This window comes from Phaethon lepturus, unplaced genomic scaffold (assembly GCF_000687285.1).
Source record: "Phaethon lepturus isolate BGI_N335 unplaced genomic scaffold, ASM68728v1 scaffold45405, whole genome shotgun sequence".
NCBI lineage: Eukaryota > Metazoa > Chordata > Aves > Phaethontiformes > Phaethontidae > Phaethon > Phaethon lepturus.
This window is the reverse complement of record NW_010543463.1, coordinates 6,180-21,470: the sequence shown is the minus strand read 5'-3', so window position 1 is coordinate 21,470 and position 15,291 is coordinate 6,180. Positions and strand designations below refer to the sequence as shown.

At 57.2% G+C, this 15,291-nt stretch overlaps 1 protein-coding gene across 1 annotated transcript in view; it reads right to left on the bottom strand.

Annotated features, from left to right (window-relative positions):
- Positions 1-219: 219 nt before the first annotated feature.
- The window catches only part of INTS3 (integrator complex subunit 3), a gene marked incomplete at its 3' end in the record, with an annotated part of 20,135 nt that continues 5,063 nt past the window's right edge, over positions 220-15,291 (bottom strand). The window contains exons 4-17 of the mRNA XM_010288360.1: positions 14,700-14,891; positions 13,725-13,812; positions 13,071-13,150; positions 10,969-11,060; positions 10,260-10,366; positions 9,330-9,449; positions 7,777-7,906; positions 6,825-6,879; positions 5,775-5,878; positions 5,160-5,204; positions 4,593-4,712; positions 4,287-4,440; positions 2,368-2,436; positions 220-295 (exon numbers count right to left, since the gene is read on the bottom strand). Of these exons, the coding sequence (XP_010286662.1) occupies positions 220-295; positions 2,368-2,436; positions 4,287-4,440; positions 4,593-4,712; positions 5,160-5,204; positions 5,775-5,878; positions 6,825-6,879; positions 7,777-7,906; positions 9,330-9,449; positions 10,260-10,366; positions 10,969-11,060; positions 13,071-13,150; positions 13,725-13,812; positions 14,700-14,891 (1,432 nt within the window). The remainder of the gene's footprint in view (positions 296-2,367; positions 2,437-4,286; positions 4,441-4,592; positions 4,713-5,159; positions 5,205-5,774; positions 5,879-6,824; positions 6,880-7,776; positions 7,907-9,329; positions 9,450-10,259; positions 10,367-10,968; positions 11,061-13,070; positions 13,151-13,724; positions 13,813-14,699; positions 14,892-15,291) is intronic.

Genomic DNA, 15,291 nt, shown 5'->3' with positions numbered 1-15,291 from the left:
GGCCACGTGCGGCATTACTGACCTACTGCAGCTTGACACGGACTACGGCCCTCCTGATCAGAAAGGGCAAAGCTGCGACAAAGGCCACAGCTTTCTCCTTTCCAGGGATTTGGGGTCTCTCTGCAAAACGGGGGCCCAAAGGGCAGGAAGGCTTGGGGATGCCCAAGAACTACTCTGCTTTCACCCCTGCCCTCCCCGAGATGCAGGAGTGCTACTCACTCAGGATGTTCAGCACCGAGTCTTTCCGAAACATGACGAGGTTCCCCATCATCACGTGGCACACCAGCTCCTGCAACTGAGCGGCAAAGAAAACGGGGTTAGCGGGATGCCCGGGCTTTGCAGAAGCCCTCTTAACGCGGAGGACCACCGGGAAGGTCCGGAGAGCAAGCAGGGGAGCTGCTGCTCTGCCAGTATCAGCCATCTCCACATGAGCAGGGATCCAGCGGGGAGTCCCAGAAACCCCGTGGGCTGCAGGTGGCTCATAAATCAGAGCTGGGTTAAGCAGCTCCAGGGAAGAGGCAGCTGTTGTGAGGGGCCAGCAGAGGCAAAGAAGTAATGAGAGGTTAATGGTTTCACACATCGGCACCCAGGCTGGGGAGCAAGCCTCACGCAGGACAGACAGCAGATCCCCGCAGGCTGGGCCGTTGGCGGGTGGGATGGTGTCGCTCTGTTCGGAGACCTCAGCTGCTGGCCCAGACGCACCGGCTCGGCTGCCGCACGAGCGCTGGCGACCTGCTCCCTGTGCTCCAGGCGCTCTCAGACCCAGGCTTTTGCTGACGGACACACAAAGCCCACCCGGGGGCTGGCAGCAGGGAGGGCTCAGCAGCCTCCTGGGAAAACTCCGGCCACCCCAGACCTCTCTGCTCGGGGTGCCAGACCATCCCTGGTCTGCAGGACAGGAGCTGACGCTACCCAGATGTGTGGTGCTTCCTGCTCTGGCTCACCCCCTTCATCCCTGGGAGAGGTGGAAGCGGAGGCAGGGGATGGGACACGCGGGGAGCCTGCCCGGGCTGCTCCAGAGCAGGGCCGGCAGCTGGGGAGCACTGTCCTCTGCTCCTGCGCCGACAGGCTCAGCTACAGAGCTGAGTACAGAGTACTGCGGCTCTCATGTACCTTTCTCCCTGCTCCTTGGCCTCTGTGTCCAGCCTGCTCATGTGCTGGAGGCACACGGAGCCCAAGGGCAGGCTGAGCTGGCCGGGCTCTGCCCCACGGCTCTGCTCGCAGACCCCACGTGGGCTGGGCGCGGGGGCCACGCAGCCAGAGCATCGTGGGGAAACAGATGAAGAATAACAGGAAGGAACGAAGGAATCGGAGAAGGGAGGGGAGAGGAAACGCTACGGGCCTCTGCTGGGAAAAACAAAACCTTTGCATTTCAGCATGGGGCAGAGCCCAGGAGCAGAGGAGTAAGAGCAGGGCTGAGCTGGGGGGGTCAGGGCATCATGACTCAAACCTTTCCTGTACCCAGCTTCGGCTCCAGCCTGCCAAGCAAAACTTGCTGGCGAGGCGTTCTGGCCCCTGCGCAGCTGGGAAAAGCACAACTGGCCAGGAATGGTGTATAAATAGGGTGAGTTAAAGGGTTATCAGCAGATCACGCTCCAGACGAGCCTAGACAGCAGAAACACGCAGTACAGCATTCTTGCCGGTGCCCACCTCCCCGCCCTCAGCTTTCGCCGTGACTATTTTTGGGTTGCTCATGGCAACTCAGCGTGACCATGGGGAAAGGTTCCTTCCAGGAGGGTCTAACGAGGGCTTGGCCTTCCGCTCATTAGCCTGCTGAGCTTGCAGCAGATCTCCCACCAGGACGGGAAGAGCTGGGTGCGAACTCAGCCCTGCCGGCCCGCAGGCAGCAGGGGACGTGCTGCCTGCACCTTTCCTGCGCCCTCCCGCACACGTACCGCTGCTCACACCGCCCATGGCTTTGCATCTCTCCAGCAGCACTAAGCATCTCCCTGCCAAGGGGCTTATGATTGATAATTAGCATTACTGATTGCCCGCCGCAGCACCAGCCACGGCGGTACTTTTTGCCAATGCCTGCAACGCTAAGGGGTCAGAGCAAACCCAGGCAAGTCTCTCTCGGCACGCTCACGGCAGCCAGAGAGATCCCTTGAAAGAAGCAGCTTGGATTCAGCCTTCTGACACCGCACACCGCAGCTCCTCAAGGGAGAGAGATACCCGCAGGTTTTGGGGCTCCTCTTCGCAAAGCCTCCCTCAAGAATGGGGGCAAGGAGGACTAAACAAGCAGAGCGCTGCCCTGCATCCCCCACGGATGGGCTATTTTAGGTTTAAACCTCCTGAGAGCGGAGGAGACGAGTGCTGTCACTTCAGGAACGTGCCATCTCCCACCCCAGACACCGGTCCCCTCCTTACCTGGAATGAGTCTATGACAGCTACAATCATGTTCAGCAGCTCGCCGCTTCGCAGGGTCTCGTCCGGGAACTGGAAGAGAACAAAAGCAAGGCACCGCTCAGGAAAGGACACGAGGGAGAGGCCAGTCAAAAGCTCCTATTCCCCCATAGCTGAGGCAAAAATCCTCCTCGGTTCAGGCTCGGACACACGCACACGTTCTGCCTTGCAAGGGGCAGCATCGCCCTGCCTCTCCCGGCAGCTCACCGAGGGCTGGACCAGAACCAGCACCACTTCCTAAACGCAACGGGGGAAGTGGCCGAGTGGGAAAAGGAGCCAAGAAAGCACAGGAGGGTTGACAGGCTGTTTTCCGTGCGCAGCCTGGAGCAGGCAGGTTCATTCGCCGTTCCGGCGGGCCACGGGCTGCAAGGCAGCGCACCGGCAGGCTGCTGCGAGCGCGCAGCACATCTGCGAGAGGCAGCTGACGGCAACCATCTGGAGCGAGCGGAGCTGCGCGAGGCTGCTTCGATTGCGGGCGGCAGAAGTCACCCAAACCAGAGGGGCTAAAATTCCCCATTTTTCCCCTATCCTTGCTAGCTTTGCTCACCATTTCAGGGCTTTGTGCGTTACGCAGCACTGCACGGAAACAAAACAAAACCAAACCAAAAAATCAACACACAGGACAAAAGGCCAGGAGAACTGGCAGCAGCAAGCTATGGCTGCACCGTTCGGATCTGGCAGTCCAGACAGGCTGCTCTCGGGACATTCTGCCTGACTCGAGCTGGTCACTACGCCCACAGTCTGCCCCCGCTTTGAGGAGGGAGGCTGTTAGACCCGAAGGACCAGGGAGGGGATCCAGCTGCTGCTCTACGCCAGGATCCCCTCTGGAGCCTGCGTCGTGCTGCTGCGTGGTACGGTGCCTACACTTGGGCAGGTTTTTCTCCCCTCCCCAGGCTGTTGCCGTGCCCCTTTCCCCACAGAAGCGCTCGTGAGGAATGGGACTGGACGGCCTCAACGCCCAGCTGACCCAGCCAGAAAGGAGGGAGGAGGGGGGCCAGTTCATTCCTCCCAGGGAATGAGAAAGTACAGGCAGAACTGTGACCCCTCCGTCTGCTCAGAGCGTGTGATGTTACCCTCCCTCTCTCCAACACCCAGCACCGCTCCCTGAAGCTGGGCGATCGCTGGATGCTTGCTGGAAGCCAGCTCCACCCTGCAACCATTTCCAATAAAAGGCTGCAGCCTGCACAGGGCTGCGAGAGAGCTCGACAGCCTCCCAGCAGCAGGGAGGTAACAGCAGCTCTGTCCAAGGCCCAGGCAGGCTGGGTGAATTAGGACCAAGCTGTGACCTATCTGGTGCAGATGCCTTGGCTCCCCATTCCAAACGTGCTCTCTGCTACGTCCAGCTGGCTCCACCTCAGCACTGAGTGCTGAAAGCAATAAAACCTTTCATTAAACCCAAGGGTTCGGGGCAGGCAGCAGAACTCGTTCTGAGCGCCGCTTCCCCCAGACTTTGACACGTCTGCTCGGAGCCTTCATCTGCCGCTCCCTTAAGCAAAGCAGCAGAGAGCAAAACCTCCTTAACCCGGGAGCGCGGACATCGCCGTGCTGGGAGCCAAGCACGTGCGTCAGATCAATCTGGGACAGCAAGGTCAGTACCTCGCCATCCACAGAGCGCATCAGGCTCTAACGGGGCCGCAAGCAGGTAGGGTGACAGTTGAACGTCGATCTCGATGGCAGCACGCTGACCCCCATTAAGCTGGGACGGAGACTGCGTTGTGCTCAGCCTGACGGAACTTTTTCTAGGCTTTATGGCTTCTCTCCCGCAGCGCAACAGGCCTGAAGCTCCGAAGCAAATCAGCCCAGTCGCGAGCCTGCCCGCAGGAAGGCGAGGGGATGCGCTGTGCATCTGAACTGGGGTTCCTGGTGCCTGGCAGGGGCCTTACCTCTGTGTAAATGGAGGGGGTGAGGTAGCAGAGCAGCCGTACGTCGTCTTCCTGGCAGGCCTTCATGTCCATCATCAGACACGTGTGCAGGTCCCCCAGCTGCGTGGCCTGGGCGAAGGACTCGTACAGGTTCATCTTCCCCGCTGCAGCTTTGCTAGAAGGAGGCGTGCCCAGTAAGAGAGGAGCCGACCAGCCCCGCGCCGCAGCGAGGGCTGGGCGGTGGTGGTATGACACCGAGCTGTCTCTTGGAGACAGCGCGAGCCAAGCCGATGCTTGGGCGCTTCCCCGCAATCCCCGCTGGCATACCTGGCTTTTAAATAGTACAGGAGGTGGTAGCCGATCTTGGGTTGCTTCTGATAGAGCTCTGACAGGAGATCCAGCAGCAGCGAGAAACCGCTGTTATCCTCCTGCATCTGGCAGAGGTTCCTTGGAGGGAGACAGCTATGTTACACAGGATACCGTGCACGAGCTTCTCTGCCAACGACGAGGACCGGCAGCTTGCCAGGAAACCCAGCTCCCAGGACCAGGTGGTCCTGGACTGGACACAGGGGCCACCTCTCCCACCCCTACTGCAGAGAACAGCGGGAACGCAGCAACAAAGGGGTCAGGATCCAGCAAACTTCAGTTACCCAGGAATCCCAGGCTTCCACAAATGACCACGTGAGCCGCGATTTTCCTGTGTTTTAAGCCTTTCTACTGAACAAAAGGCAACACAGGCAGAACAAAGCAATAAACTGTTCCGATTCTGGGATCAGCCCTGGGGCAAGCAGGGGCGTGGCAGAATTAGACCCACAGGGGTCACCCACGGTGGTGGTCAGGAAGCAAACAGGAAAGCCCTGGCTAGATTATTCAAACATTTCGGAACGGACTTACCTAAATATTAGGTAGAGAGGCTTCCCCACCGACTCCTCCAGAGACCTGCGGGACAAACGCAACAGTCAGAGCTCTGTGTGCACCCACCCTCTGTGTTTCCCCAGCAACGGCAGAGAAGCAGCTTTGGACTTTGCTCATGGTGGTTGTCGGGCCATCAAGGGTTAGCCCCAGCTAACGGGGAGACTCGAAAGGTCCTGCTAACAGAACCCAGCAGCTCTGACTCCCTGGAGCCCCATTCCAGCAAAATCCCAGAGGAAGGGTGTACAGTGCTGGTTTGTGCGAGTACAGCAGGGGCAGATGGAGTATTTAGGACTCTGCATGTCCTGGTCGAGACAGTCAGAAGCCACCAGAGCATCACCTAAACTGAGCCCTGACACGAGGACCTGCAGCAGCAGGTTCTCCCTGCACTTGTGGGGAGGAGGAAGATGGTCTCTTTCAAGCCCTGGATATGACAACTTGTTGACCAGCTCTGCACTGACCGCTTGTGAACCCTGGATTGCTTCACAGGGGAAGCTGCTGGCTTCAGCACAACTTTCTGAAAATGGTGAATATTTTACAGGGAAAAGCCCAAGTCTCAGTGTGAAAGGATGAGACATCAACAAAATCGATTCTTACTCCTCTGTGATTTCTTCTGGCAAAACCTCACCACGGAAGTGAGCCTTAAATAGCTCCTGGAGGCAGGATGCAAGCACTGATAACTGCTCCGAGTCGAAGTCCTCCTGGTAGACAGAAAGAAAGGAATGAGAGGAGAAAGCACAAGCTCAAACCCTGCCTGCCCACTACAGGCATGGTTCGAAGGGACACAGCAGAGTCACTGCTGCGGGGAACAGACCCCAGGCTGCTCAGGAGCCATTTTGCTGCTATATTGCAGCACCAGGAGCTGGTCATCAGCAACACAAGCCCCTAATTAACATCCAGCTCTGAAGCACTTCACAATCCCCGTGGTCCACTTATCCGCTAATGGCTAGTAATTCACTGAGCTCGGCTCTCCCGCTGCAAAGGGCTAACAGGGACTGAAGGCACTTGGCAACAAGGATTTACACCCTGACAAGCCCCTTCCCTGTGTTCCCACAGAGAGGGAAGCAGCTCTCACATGCTAAAAGGCCACTTGACTCTAAAGGGAGCTGATTTAGAGGCAGGGGATGCAACCTCCCTTGGAAGCTCAGCTCCTGGGGAACATCCGCAGCTCTTCTGCTGGGCAGGGTTTGCTGCAGCCTGCCCCGAACACAAAGCCCAGGGCCAAAAGCAAAGGAGCATCCCAGCTGCGCAGCACACGCAGAAGCCCTCAGCAGCTCTGCAGACACTAAAGCAGCCGCGCGGGGTCAAAATGCGAGCGTGTCTCACCCAGCCTCCCGTCTGACAGCAACTACTGGGGACATTTAGGCACAAGGTGTAAGGAAACAGAGCACGGACAGAGCCATCTCCCCCCGCTAGACCTTTCCAGCAAGCAGCAGCTTGGGGCTGTGTTTAACACCACGGATAGAACTGCATAGTGCCATTTTGAACTCGTTTAGGTTTCGAGCGTCCTCAGGCTTCCTGTGTCCCTCCTTCAGTCGCAGCTCTCGGGGCAGAGACGCGCAGGCTGGGAGCTGCCCAGCCCTCGCCACTCCAGCTGCTCTGGTTTTACAGTTAGGCAGCAGTTCTGCTCTGGGTTTGTGCCGTTACCTCCAGGACTTGATCCACGATTTCCTGCATGACCTCACACTGAGCTTCCGTATCGCTGGAGCACAAAAACAAGAGGAAATCCAAGTTACGTAGGAAGATACCGAAAGCAGGGACAAGGGGGCTTTGTGCTGAGCTGGCTCTGGTCAGGAGCCCCCCAGGACCTAAGAGTAGGGAGGGCTCTGCTTTGTCCTGGTGCCAGGCTTAGAGGAGGGCACGGCTCAGAAGCACATGCTGCAGAGACCCAGCCCCAGAAGAACGCGCTGCACTGCCGCAGCACCTACTTACAAAAGTGCCCGAGGTTGTCTGCAGCAAGACAAACAAATTAAATGACTAAAAGCATAAAATTAAATGCACTTAAAGCCATAAAGCCATAAATTACGTTACATCGGTCTACTATGCCAAGGTCTGCAAAGCAAGAGCTTTTTTTAACCTTCTTTAGATGGAGTTAATTCCAAGGTCACTGAAAATCAGGAGTGGAGGTGGGGAAGTCCAGAGAACATGCAGACACAGGTACACTTCTGTCGGCGGGGAACATGTCCCATACAGAGATATACTGAAACCCCCAGGCAGCAATAGCCCCAAAGGCCTACGCAGCCTCCTCTCGTCAATCCAACAGCGGACGAGGATGAAACTCGGCACCTTTTGCCTTCCTGTCACTGATTCAGAGAAATGCTGTAGCCCCCAGCAAACTGCTGTTGTGTGCTGGTCTGAGCCTGCTCCAAGGACAAATTACAAGGCTCTTAACCCAGCACCTTTCAAAACCACCTGGACATTTCCTGCAGAAACTGCAGGAGGACCTCTCCATGTTAAAGGGAGACAAGCCACGAGATTGCATTAGCTCTGAGAGAAGGTCTCTGGAGCAAGCAGCATCGCACAACAGGACTAAAAGGTCTTGTGTGTCGTTGCCCTGAAGAGACCAACGTGAAATGCAACAGGACCAAACGATACCAACCTCCCCTTCTGCAGCTGCAGGACTTTATCCTTCAGCGACTCATCCAGCTGGTCCAGGAATGGCGTGATATCAACAGGCTCCTCCACAATGGTTTCTTTGATCGGATGAAACCTGAACTCCCTCTTCTTCCCTGCAACAAAGAAAGCGACAGTGGAATAGTCTATTTTCCCAAGTCGAAGAAGTACCAGAGGCCCTCTCTGTCCTAGCAGCAGGAACTGTGTGGGGCTGCGGGAGCAGTCAGCACCCCAGGACAAGCAGCGTGCCCCCAGTGCGCGGTGCAGCCTCACATCTTGCCTTCACCCTTCAGAGATGTGTCCGGGTCACGGTGAGCAGGAAGGTGGGATGGGATCCAAACACAGGGGATGTCCAGAACTGTGGTTCCCATTCAGTCCAGTTTCCAAACCTGATGCTTTGCCTGTCCTTCAACAGGCTTCAACAAGCGTAGCTAGCTCGCGAGTCTCTCCACCCGAGGCGCAAATGCTTGTGTTCAGGACTCTGGGACTGAGATACCCCAACTGCTTTTCCACACCCTCATCCTTCAGGCTCATCCCAGCCCACAAAAATGAACCGCAGCAGAGTCCAGAAGTGCCAGGGCTAAGGCAGAAGCGCTCGCAAAGAAGCTGCCACTACGGGACGGGACAAGGTGGCTGATCCCCTTTGCAAAAATCCTCTCTGCACATGGCTTTCAAGCCTGTGTCCCTCTCGGGGGCCCCAAGCCGCTGGCAGGGCTCGACAGGACTATTGAGGACAGTGCTACAGCACAGTGTCACATCCTTGCCCCCATCCTGGGCCTGTGGCCCCTCCCCACCGCAGGGGTAGCCTTCCAGCATGGCAGGAAGCCCACCAGAGTCCTACCACCAAGGCCAGGAACAGCTTGAGACGCGTCTAGCTCCAGAGAGCGAGCAGAGGGGATTCTGGCCTTATGCAGCCTTGTCAGCCCCGTGGCTTCGAGAGGGAGCGAGCGTAATGAAAACCATGTGGCTGAGCAATTAGAGGCCTGAGCCTCATTAGCAGCTGCCTGAGAACAGAGACACCCTGTTCCCAAACAAACCATCCAGCACAGCATCTGCCACAGGGATTCCCAATCATGCAGCGCAGCGGGGCTTGGGACTAGTCAGACATCTAGAGAGGACACATGGGTGGAGAAAGCGCTACGTTCGAAGGGTCTAAGCTCTAGGGAATAACCAGGCGAGGAGGTGAAGCCCAACAGCCTTTCCCTTTGAGCACAGATCTGTATCAGATCTGCCGAGCCTGGCTGTCAGGGACTGGGAAGCAGCCGAGCATCGGCCTCGATACCCTCTCTCGCAGAAGGAAAACTGGATCTCAAGAAGGGGGTCTGCCTCGAGTGCGGCAATTCCTGCTGTTGGAGGGAAAGGGGGTTTGAGGGAACTGTGCTTACAGCTGGTTGTCTGGGGGTCCTCCATCACGAAGGGAAGGTGCCCGCAAGACAGCGGGGAAACACCATCCAGCGCAGAGGCAAACGGCAGCTATTCACACCGCGGCGATGAAGAAGTACTTGAGAGCATTGGCACTCAGCTGACTGCACTCCTCACCTTTGCTGCTCAAGTCGTCTTCGTCGTCACTGAACGCGGCCTCGGCATTGTCATAGCAACTGTCGTCCTTTTCTGACATATGATTGTCCATCTCCATGGAAACGGGTTCTTCTATTTTGACTGCAAGAACGTACACAAAGGGGTCAGAGCACAGAGTGAGGTGAGGACGGCTCCTCGCCCAGCTGAGTGGCAGGGCAGGCTCTGCCTACGAGTCACCTCTACTGATAAACAGGCTCCGGCAAGGAGATAAAAACGCTTTGAAGAGAGAGTCTGGGGAAGTGACGGACCCTGGAAAACTCAAGCTGGGGAAGGGCACTCCCCGCAACTCCATTTAACCATCCCTACCTGGTGCCAAGTGTGGCAGGACCAGGTCATTCTCCACCTAAGCTGCCCAGCATCCTTCGTGCTTCATCCCTCACCCAAGCCAGCAGCAGAGCCCGAGCCCCTGAGCAGAGCAGCAGCTTTGCCAGCTCCGCGAGGCCGAGATGCCGGGGGCAGCAGGGTTTGCTGGTTAGGTGGGTCCCTTCAGCCGGAGCAGCTGATGCAACAGGAAAACCAGACAGGCTTACAGGCACAGTCCTTCAGATCTGGCAAAGCAGCAGCACTCTCCTATTAAATACAGGTTAGAAATGCTTGCTCTTTGTTTAACCTAATTATGTTAATCAATTAGCCTACAGAGAAGAAAGGCTAAGTAGCCCCTACGGAGCACAGAAAGAAATGGGTAGTGTGCGGCTTTAGCGTACAGCAGGGCTGAGATGAAGGGAGACCACAACCATCCATAAATACGGGCACCCAGAGCCCTCCTCGCCCCGGGGTCCCGGTCTGACCCTCTGAACGGCTGCTGTTGCTGCAGGAGAGCCGGGGCAAGCCCCGTCTCTGGGAAGGCAGCTCCTGCCGCAGCCTCCTTCCACCACCCGCCCCGCTCCCTACCTTCGATGGGGGGCGAGGGCGAACTGCAGAACTCCGGGAATTTCTCCCTCAACATGGCACGGAGCTCTTTGTCCAGCTTGGGGTTGTCGAAGAGAGGGGCCAGATGTCTGTGTTGGGGGGTAGGAAGGGAGAGGGATGAGAAAAAGCCGGGATGCGGTGCCCTGCTGTACAGCTTCGCCTCGGTGGACACACAAAGGGATCTCCTCCCTTACATCAGGGCTTTGGTTTGTGTTACGGACCACAAGCTACGAGCTCCCACCTTCCTTCCTGCAGCTTGACTGGGGTTCCCTCACCTTGCCACCAATGGGACCTGTGTCACCAGAAGGTATGTGGGAAGGGGAGAAGAGGTCTTACCTCCTGGGAGGGGAACTTGGCTGATGGAGGAGCTGTCTGCAGGCTGGAGCACCATGAGCAAGGCTGCTCCATTCAGCTCGGGGACCAGAAGGGCCTGGGGACATTTCTGTTCATCTGAAGCAGAGTGGCTACAGCTTTCCTAACCCACCCATTCCCTCGCTTCAAGGAACAGCTCTCAGGACAAGCCTCAGCACCATAAAGACACAACTATAGCTTCTTCCATGGTCCATACACAATAAAAATGCCCTCTGCAGCTCTTAGAGAGCCTGGAGGTCGTTTTGACTAGGCTGGCAAGAGCCAGGAAAACCGGTGCACAGCAGTTGTATAAACGTAGTAAAATTCAGGGCCGTCTTACGCGAGGACTCGCTTCTCCACAATGTGGGTGAGAGAGTTGAACACGCCTTGCCGGACGTGAGCTTCCAGCGGCGGGTAGAAGTTGGGAATGATCTGAAAACAGGAGAATGACCATGTTAGTGCCGTGAACCCTTCTGCCTGCTGTCAGGGCTGTGTCAGCCAGCAGGATGCAGCCAGGACTAGCTAAGGCTATCGGTCAGCATCTTGGGTCACCGTTGACTCAAGCACCACATCCCGGCTGCTTTTGACCAAGAGAGGCAGCAGGAGAGCTCTTCGAGTCCAGCATTTTGGGGATGGTGGACAGAAGGGGGACCAGCCCATGCCTCTGGCTTTTCTACCCTGGAGGGCCAGCCAGTGCATCTCCCAGGGTTGAGAAAAACACACGGATGCTGCCTTGTGAGCTGTGAGAAGTCCTGGGGCTTGCCAGGACCATGCTCCAAGCAGCAGTGACCGCTGGCAGGAGCGGGGGCAATATGAGAAGGGCACCCTAAACAACATTCAGCTCTGTATACACACAGTCCTTTGATTCTGGAGGGATTAAGAAGAGTCCTCCCTGAAATCTGGGTCATCCTGGGAACCTTCCACCTAGTTCCTCTGCCAGAAGCTTTTGGATTCAGGCAGCCTGGGGACGGGAGCACACAGAGCGTGCTGGGCGTGAGGGAGGAAAGCGATGCAACTCGCAGCTCTTCCAGCTCTCATGCCACAGAAAGACCCTGCTTCCAAGAAACACCATCAGCCCTCCCTGGGACCAAATTACTGGAACCGGCAACTTTTGGCAGCGCTTCCCCCAGGGCGGAGGGGCAGGACCAGCTCTGCTCCCTGCCCAGGGACAGCTGTCCTTTGAAAGGGAGATGATGGGTCTGGCTTGTCCCCTGCTGCAGTGAGATTCTGTTTGCCTTCAGGGGATGACACGGGGCCAAGCATTTCATTAGGTACTAAAGGGAACAACTCAGAAGCCTTTTTCCTACTAATGCTCATCAATCTGGAAGGATTTATTTGCCGAGTTGGGAAGTCTTACACGCCTTCCCACAGTGGCATTCCCATTAATGAGTGACACATGGGCCCAACCCTCCGACCTCCAGGAATGGCCCTGGATTTATCAAGAGACCGAGAGGGCTCACCAAAGCCTCTGGTGGCTGGTTTTAAGAGGCGAATAATTTGGCTGAGCGTCCGCAGCAGTGTGTCCGGCTATGCTCTTGGCAGATAAGGCAAGGGGAAAATCCCTCCTTAATTTAGCATAGGTAAGGGGAGGTTAAAAGGGCTGCCAGCAGATACTGAGCTAGTCTGCAGGCTGTTTCGCAATCAAGAGGCTCAAGGGCAGAACAGACCAGGCGATGCACTGAGGAATGCAGAAAAAAAAGAAAGAAGGGGGAACAGCTTTTTTGTTATTTGTGTTTGGGGTTTTTTTGGCTCTGAAGAATGGGCAGTGAGATGACACTCTTTTGCTGCTCCAGTACCACTGGCTCTAGAGATTCATGGAATTCCCTTCCTGCAGGATGGAGAGGCAACAGGCCTTTGCCCTGAAACTCTCTGGGGAGCGAAGACATCTGTCTTGCCTGAGCCTGCGTTACCATTCCTGCCCTTTGCGACCGGTCAGCGCAGAGCAAGGCGCGGGGAGCGGGCTGTGCAGCTCACCACTTGACTGCTCCCAGCTTCTGTCTTGGCAGAGAAGGAAAAACACTGACCGACACCAACGTGCTGCTGCACCAGCCACGGGCGGTGGGGAGTGCGCAGAGGAGAGCACGGCTAAAGGGCCTGGCTGCAATCCCTAAGGGAGCACCTCCAGGCCAGCGCACTTCCACTCCTCTGCACCATGGACGAGCGTTGCGAGGCTAAAACAAGCCCCCGGGGCTGACACAGTGACCAGCTCGCTTTGGAGTGTGACCTCTGCACAGTTGGCTGGCGTAAGCAGATGAGAGCAGGGCCATTTCCCTCTACACTGTCCTCTGTTGACAATCCTGAGGAGTCTCCCTGTCCCACTGGTGGCAGAGGGACCGCACGGACCCCAGCGGTTGTTTCACAGCCCTGATTGCTCAGCCCCCGTCATGCAACGCATTTGGCAAGACAGGTAATTAATTCCCTGGAGAGCGAGGGGCAGCTCACCCGGCACATGAAATCCAGCAGCGTGGCGGTGATGGCAGGGTGAGGCTTCATGGAGTGATGCATCACCAGAATGGCAGGCTCTGGAAGAAGAGAGCAGGGAGCCCTGTGCTGAGACCCCCAGAGACATCGATACCCCCTGCACCCCCCTGTTCCTGCAGACCCAGCCTTCTGCCCCTGGGGTGCAGAGGGAACCCCTTTCTTTTGGCTCGTACACACCCTTGTCCTCATCTAGCTCCTAAATAACACTTAGGCTTCAAATGATGGCCAGAACCAACTTCTCTGCAAGGCAGAAGCTCCCAGCAATGCCCCTGGCTGTGCGAGTCCTTGCTCAGTGCCCTGAGCCCTGGGACAGCCCCGCAGCCAGACAGCCTGCCTGCCCACAGGGAGGGATGCTCTGGGGCTGGCCACTGACCTCAAGGAAGACGCGTGCTGCTACCAAGGGTAGGAAAACCACAGTTAAAAGTGGCTCCATCGAAGCAGCTCTCCTGCCAGCCAGCAAAACCCAGGAGTTCAGGGCAGGGGAGGGAACTGATTCCCTTTGCAGATAATCCGTTGGGCTTTCCCGACCAGATCCCCCTACCTCTACCCGCTCTGGAAGGCATTAACCCCTTCTTCGACCCTTCCCCATGTGGAGAAAGACTCCCCATGGAGTACCTATGTTCATGATGCTGTCCTTCTCGGGGTTGAAGAAGAGCCAGTCATAGAACAGGGCCAGTTTGGCATTTGAAGCAGCAACGTTGGACTAGAGAAGAAAAAAAAAATAATACAAATTGTCTGATGAACAGAGAGTTGAGCCCCAGTCCCCTCTGCACGCCCGACGTGCTGCTGCGAGGCGGGAGCTGGCGATGCTCTTCCCACTGGCAGGATAGGGCAGAGCTGGCAAAACCCCCCCGGGTACCCGCTGCTGCTGTGCAGGAGCGTGTTTTCGAGAAAGAGTGGGATATTCTTGAGCAAACCTGCCTGCTTTGAAAGCAGCCCCAGCCAGGGCAGCGTGCAGAGCGGCAGAGGCCAAGACAGCCCCAAGACCGGGAGACACAAGCCATGTGCTCTGCAAAGCGCAGTCTGGCTACAACCCTGGCTCGCGTATAACGGAGCCCTCGCACATCCCTTGGCATTATCTGCTACGCCTTCATGGGCACAGCCACAGCCATTTCCTCGGCAGCTTCTGCTCTGTTTGCCAAGCGCTGCAGACCGCAGTCCTGGGTGGGACAAGGGACGACAGGACGGGCAGAGAGAGTCGAAGCCAAGGAGGCTGTAAGGAGGCATCTCGTTAGGTGCTCTCGCACCCCGCTGGGACAGGAGAGGCCCCACGCCTCGTAGACGGGCCGTAAACATAAACCAGAAACAAAGGGCGCGACAAGCTGAAAGTGAGAAGGTGAGGTTTATGCAGGGAAAGCAGATCCCAAAGGATCTGACGTGCAGCAGAGCCAAGACTAAAATCCAGAGCACAGAACAAAGGCCAACGTCCTAATCACTACTCCGCAACAATCTCCTTCAGCCCAGCCAGCAAACACCTTATCCCAACCTCCCCGGCAGCTTCCAGCATCAGCAGGCTACCCGCTTCCCTGCAAGGGAAGAGATCCCAGGGGATTACCCCACTCGCTTTCGGGTCTGCCCCTCGCAACTCACCGTGCAGGTGGTGAGCAGCCACCCAATGATGGCCCAGCGCGGGAGGATGTCGGAGCTGAGCACCTCGTTGGAGGGGTGGACCACGCCACAGATGTAGCGTATGAGGTCACAGCGCAGGGACTGGCTGTCTGGGGTGGACAGGTACTGCCGCTGAAACCAGTCCTGGTACCGCTTCTGCTGGCCAAACCGGACCTGAAGGGAAAGGGAAGACACAGGTTTTGCTCAAGGCTCGGGGAAAGGCTGCTAGAACCATGGTCTGCCATCCTCTAAGCTGCCTCTTTTGGCAAACGCTGCTTCACGCCCCGCTCCCCGTCAGCCCCGTGCTGGCGGCGTCTTCAGAAAGACCGAGGAACCAAAAGGCCATTGTGCAGCATTCTCACGCAGGGCCCGTCTCCAGCTGAGCGGACGGGACCACACGCCCCGCGTGCGCGGCACAGCGCAGCCCCTGCGAGCAGCCTCAGCCGGCGAGCGGCTGGGCCGGAGGCAGAGCGAGGGGGAAGCGAGCTCTGCCTGGTGTGCGAACACAGATAACAGTTAACCCCGCTGCTGTCGCTGCGCAGCTCCTGGCCTCTCTTGAATACGGCTGGGTGTT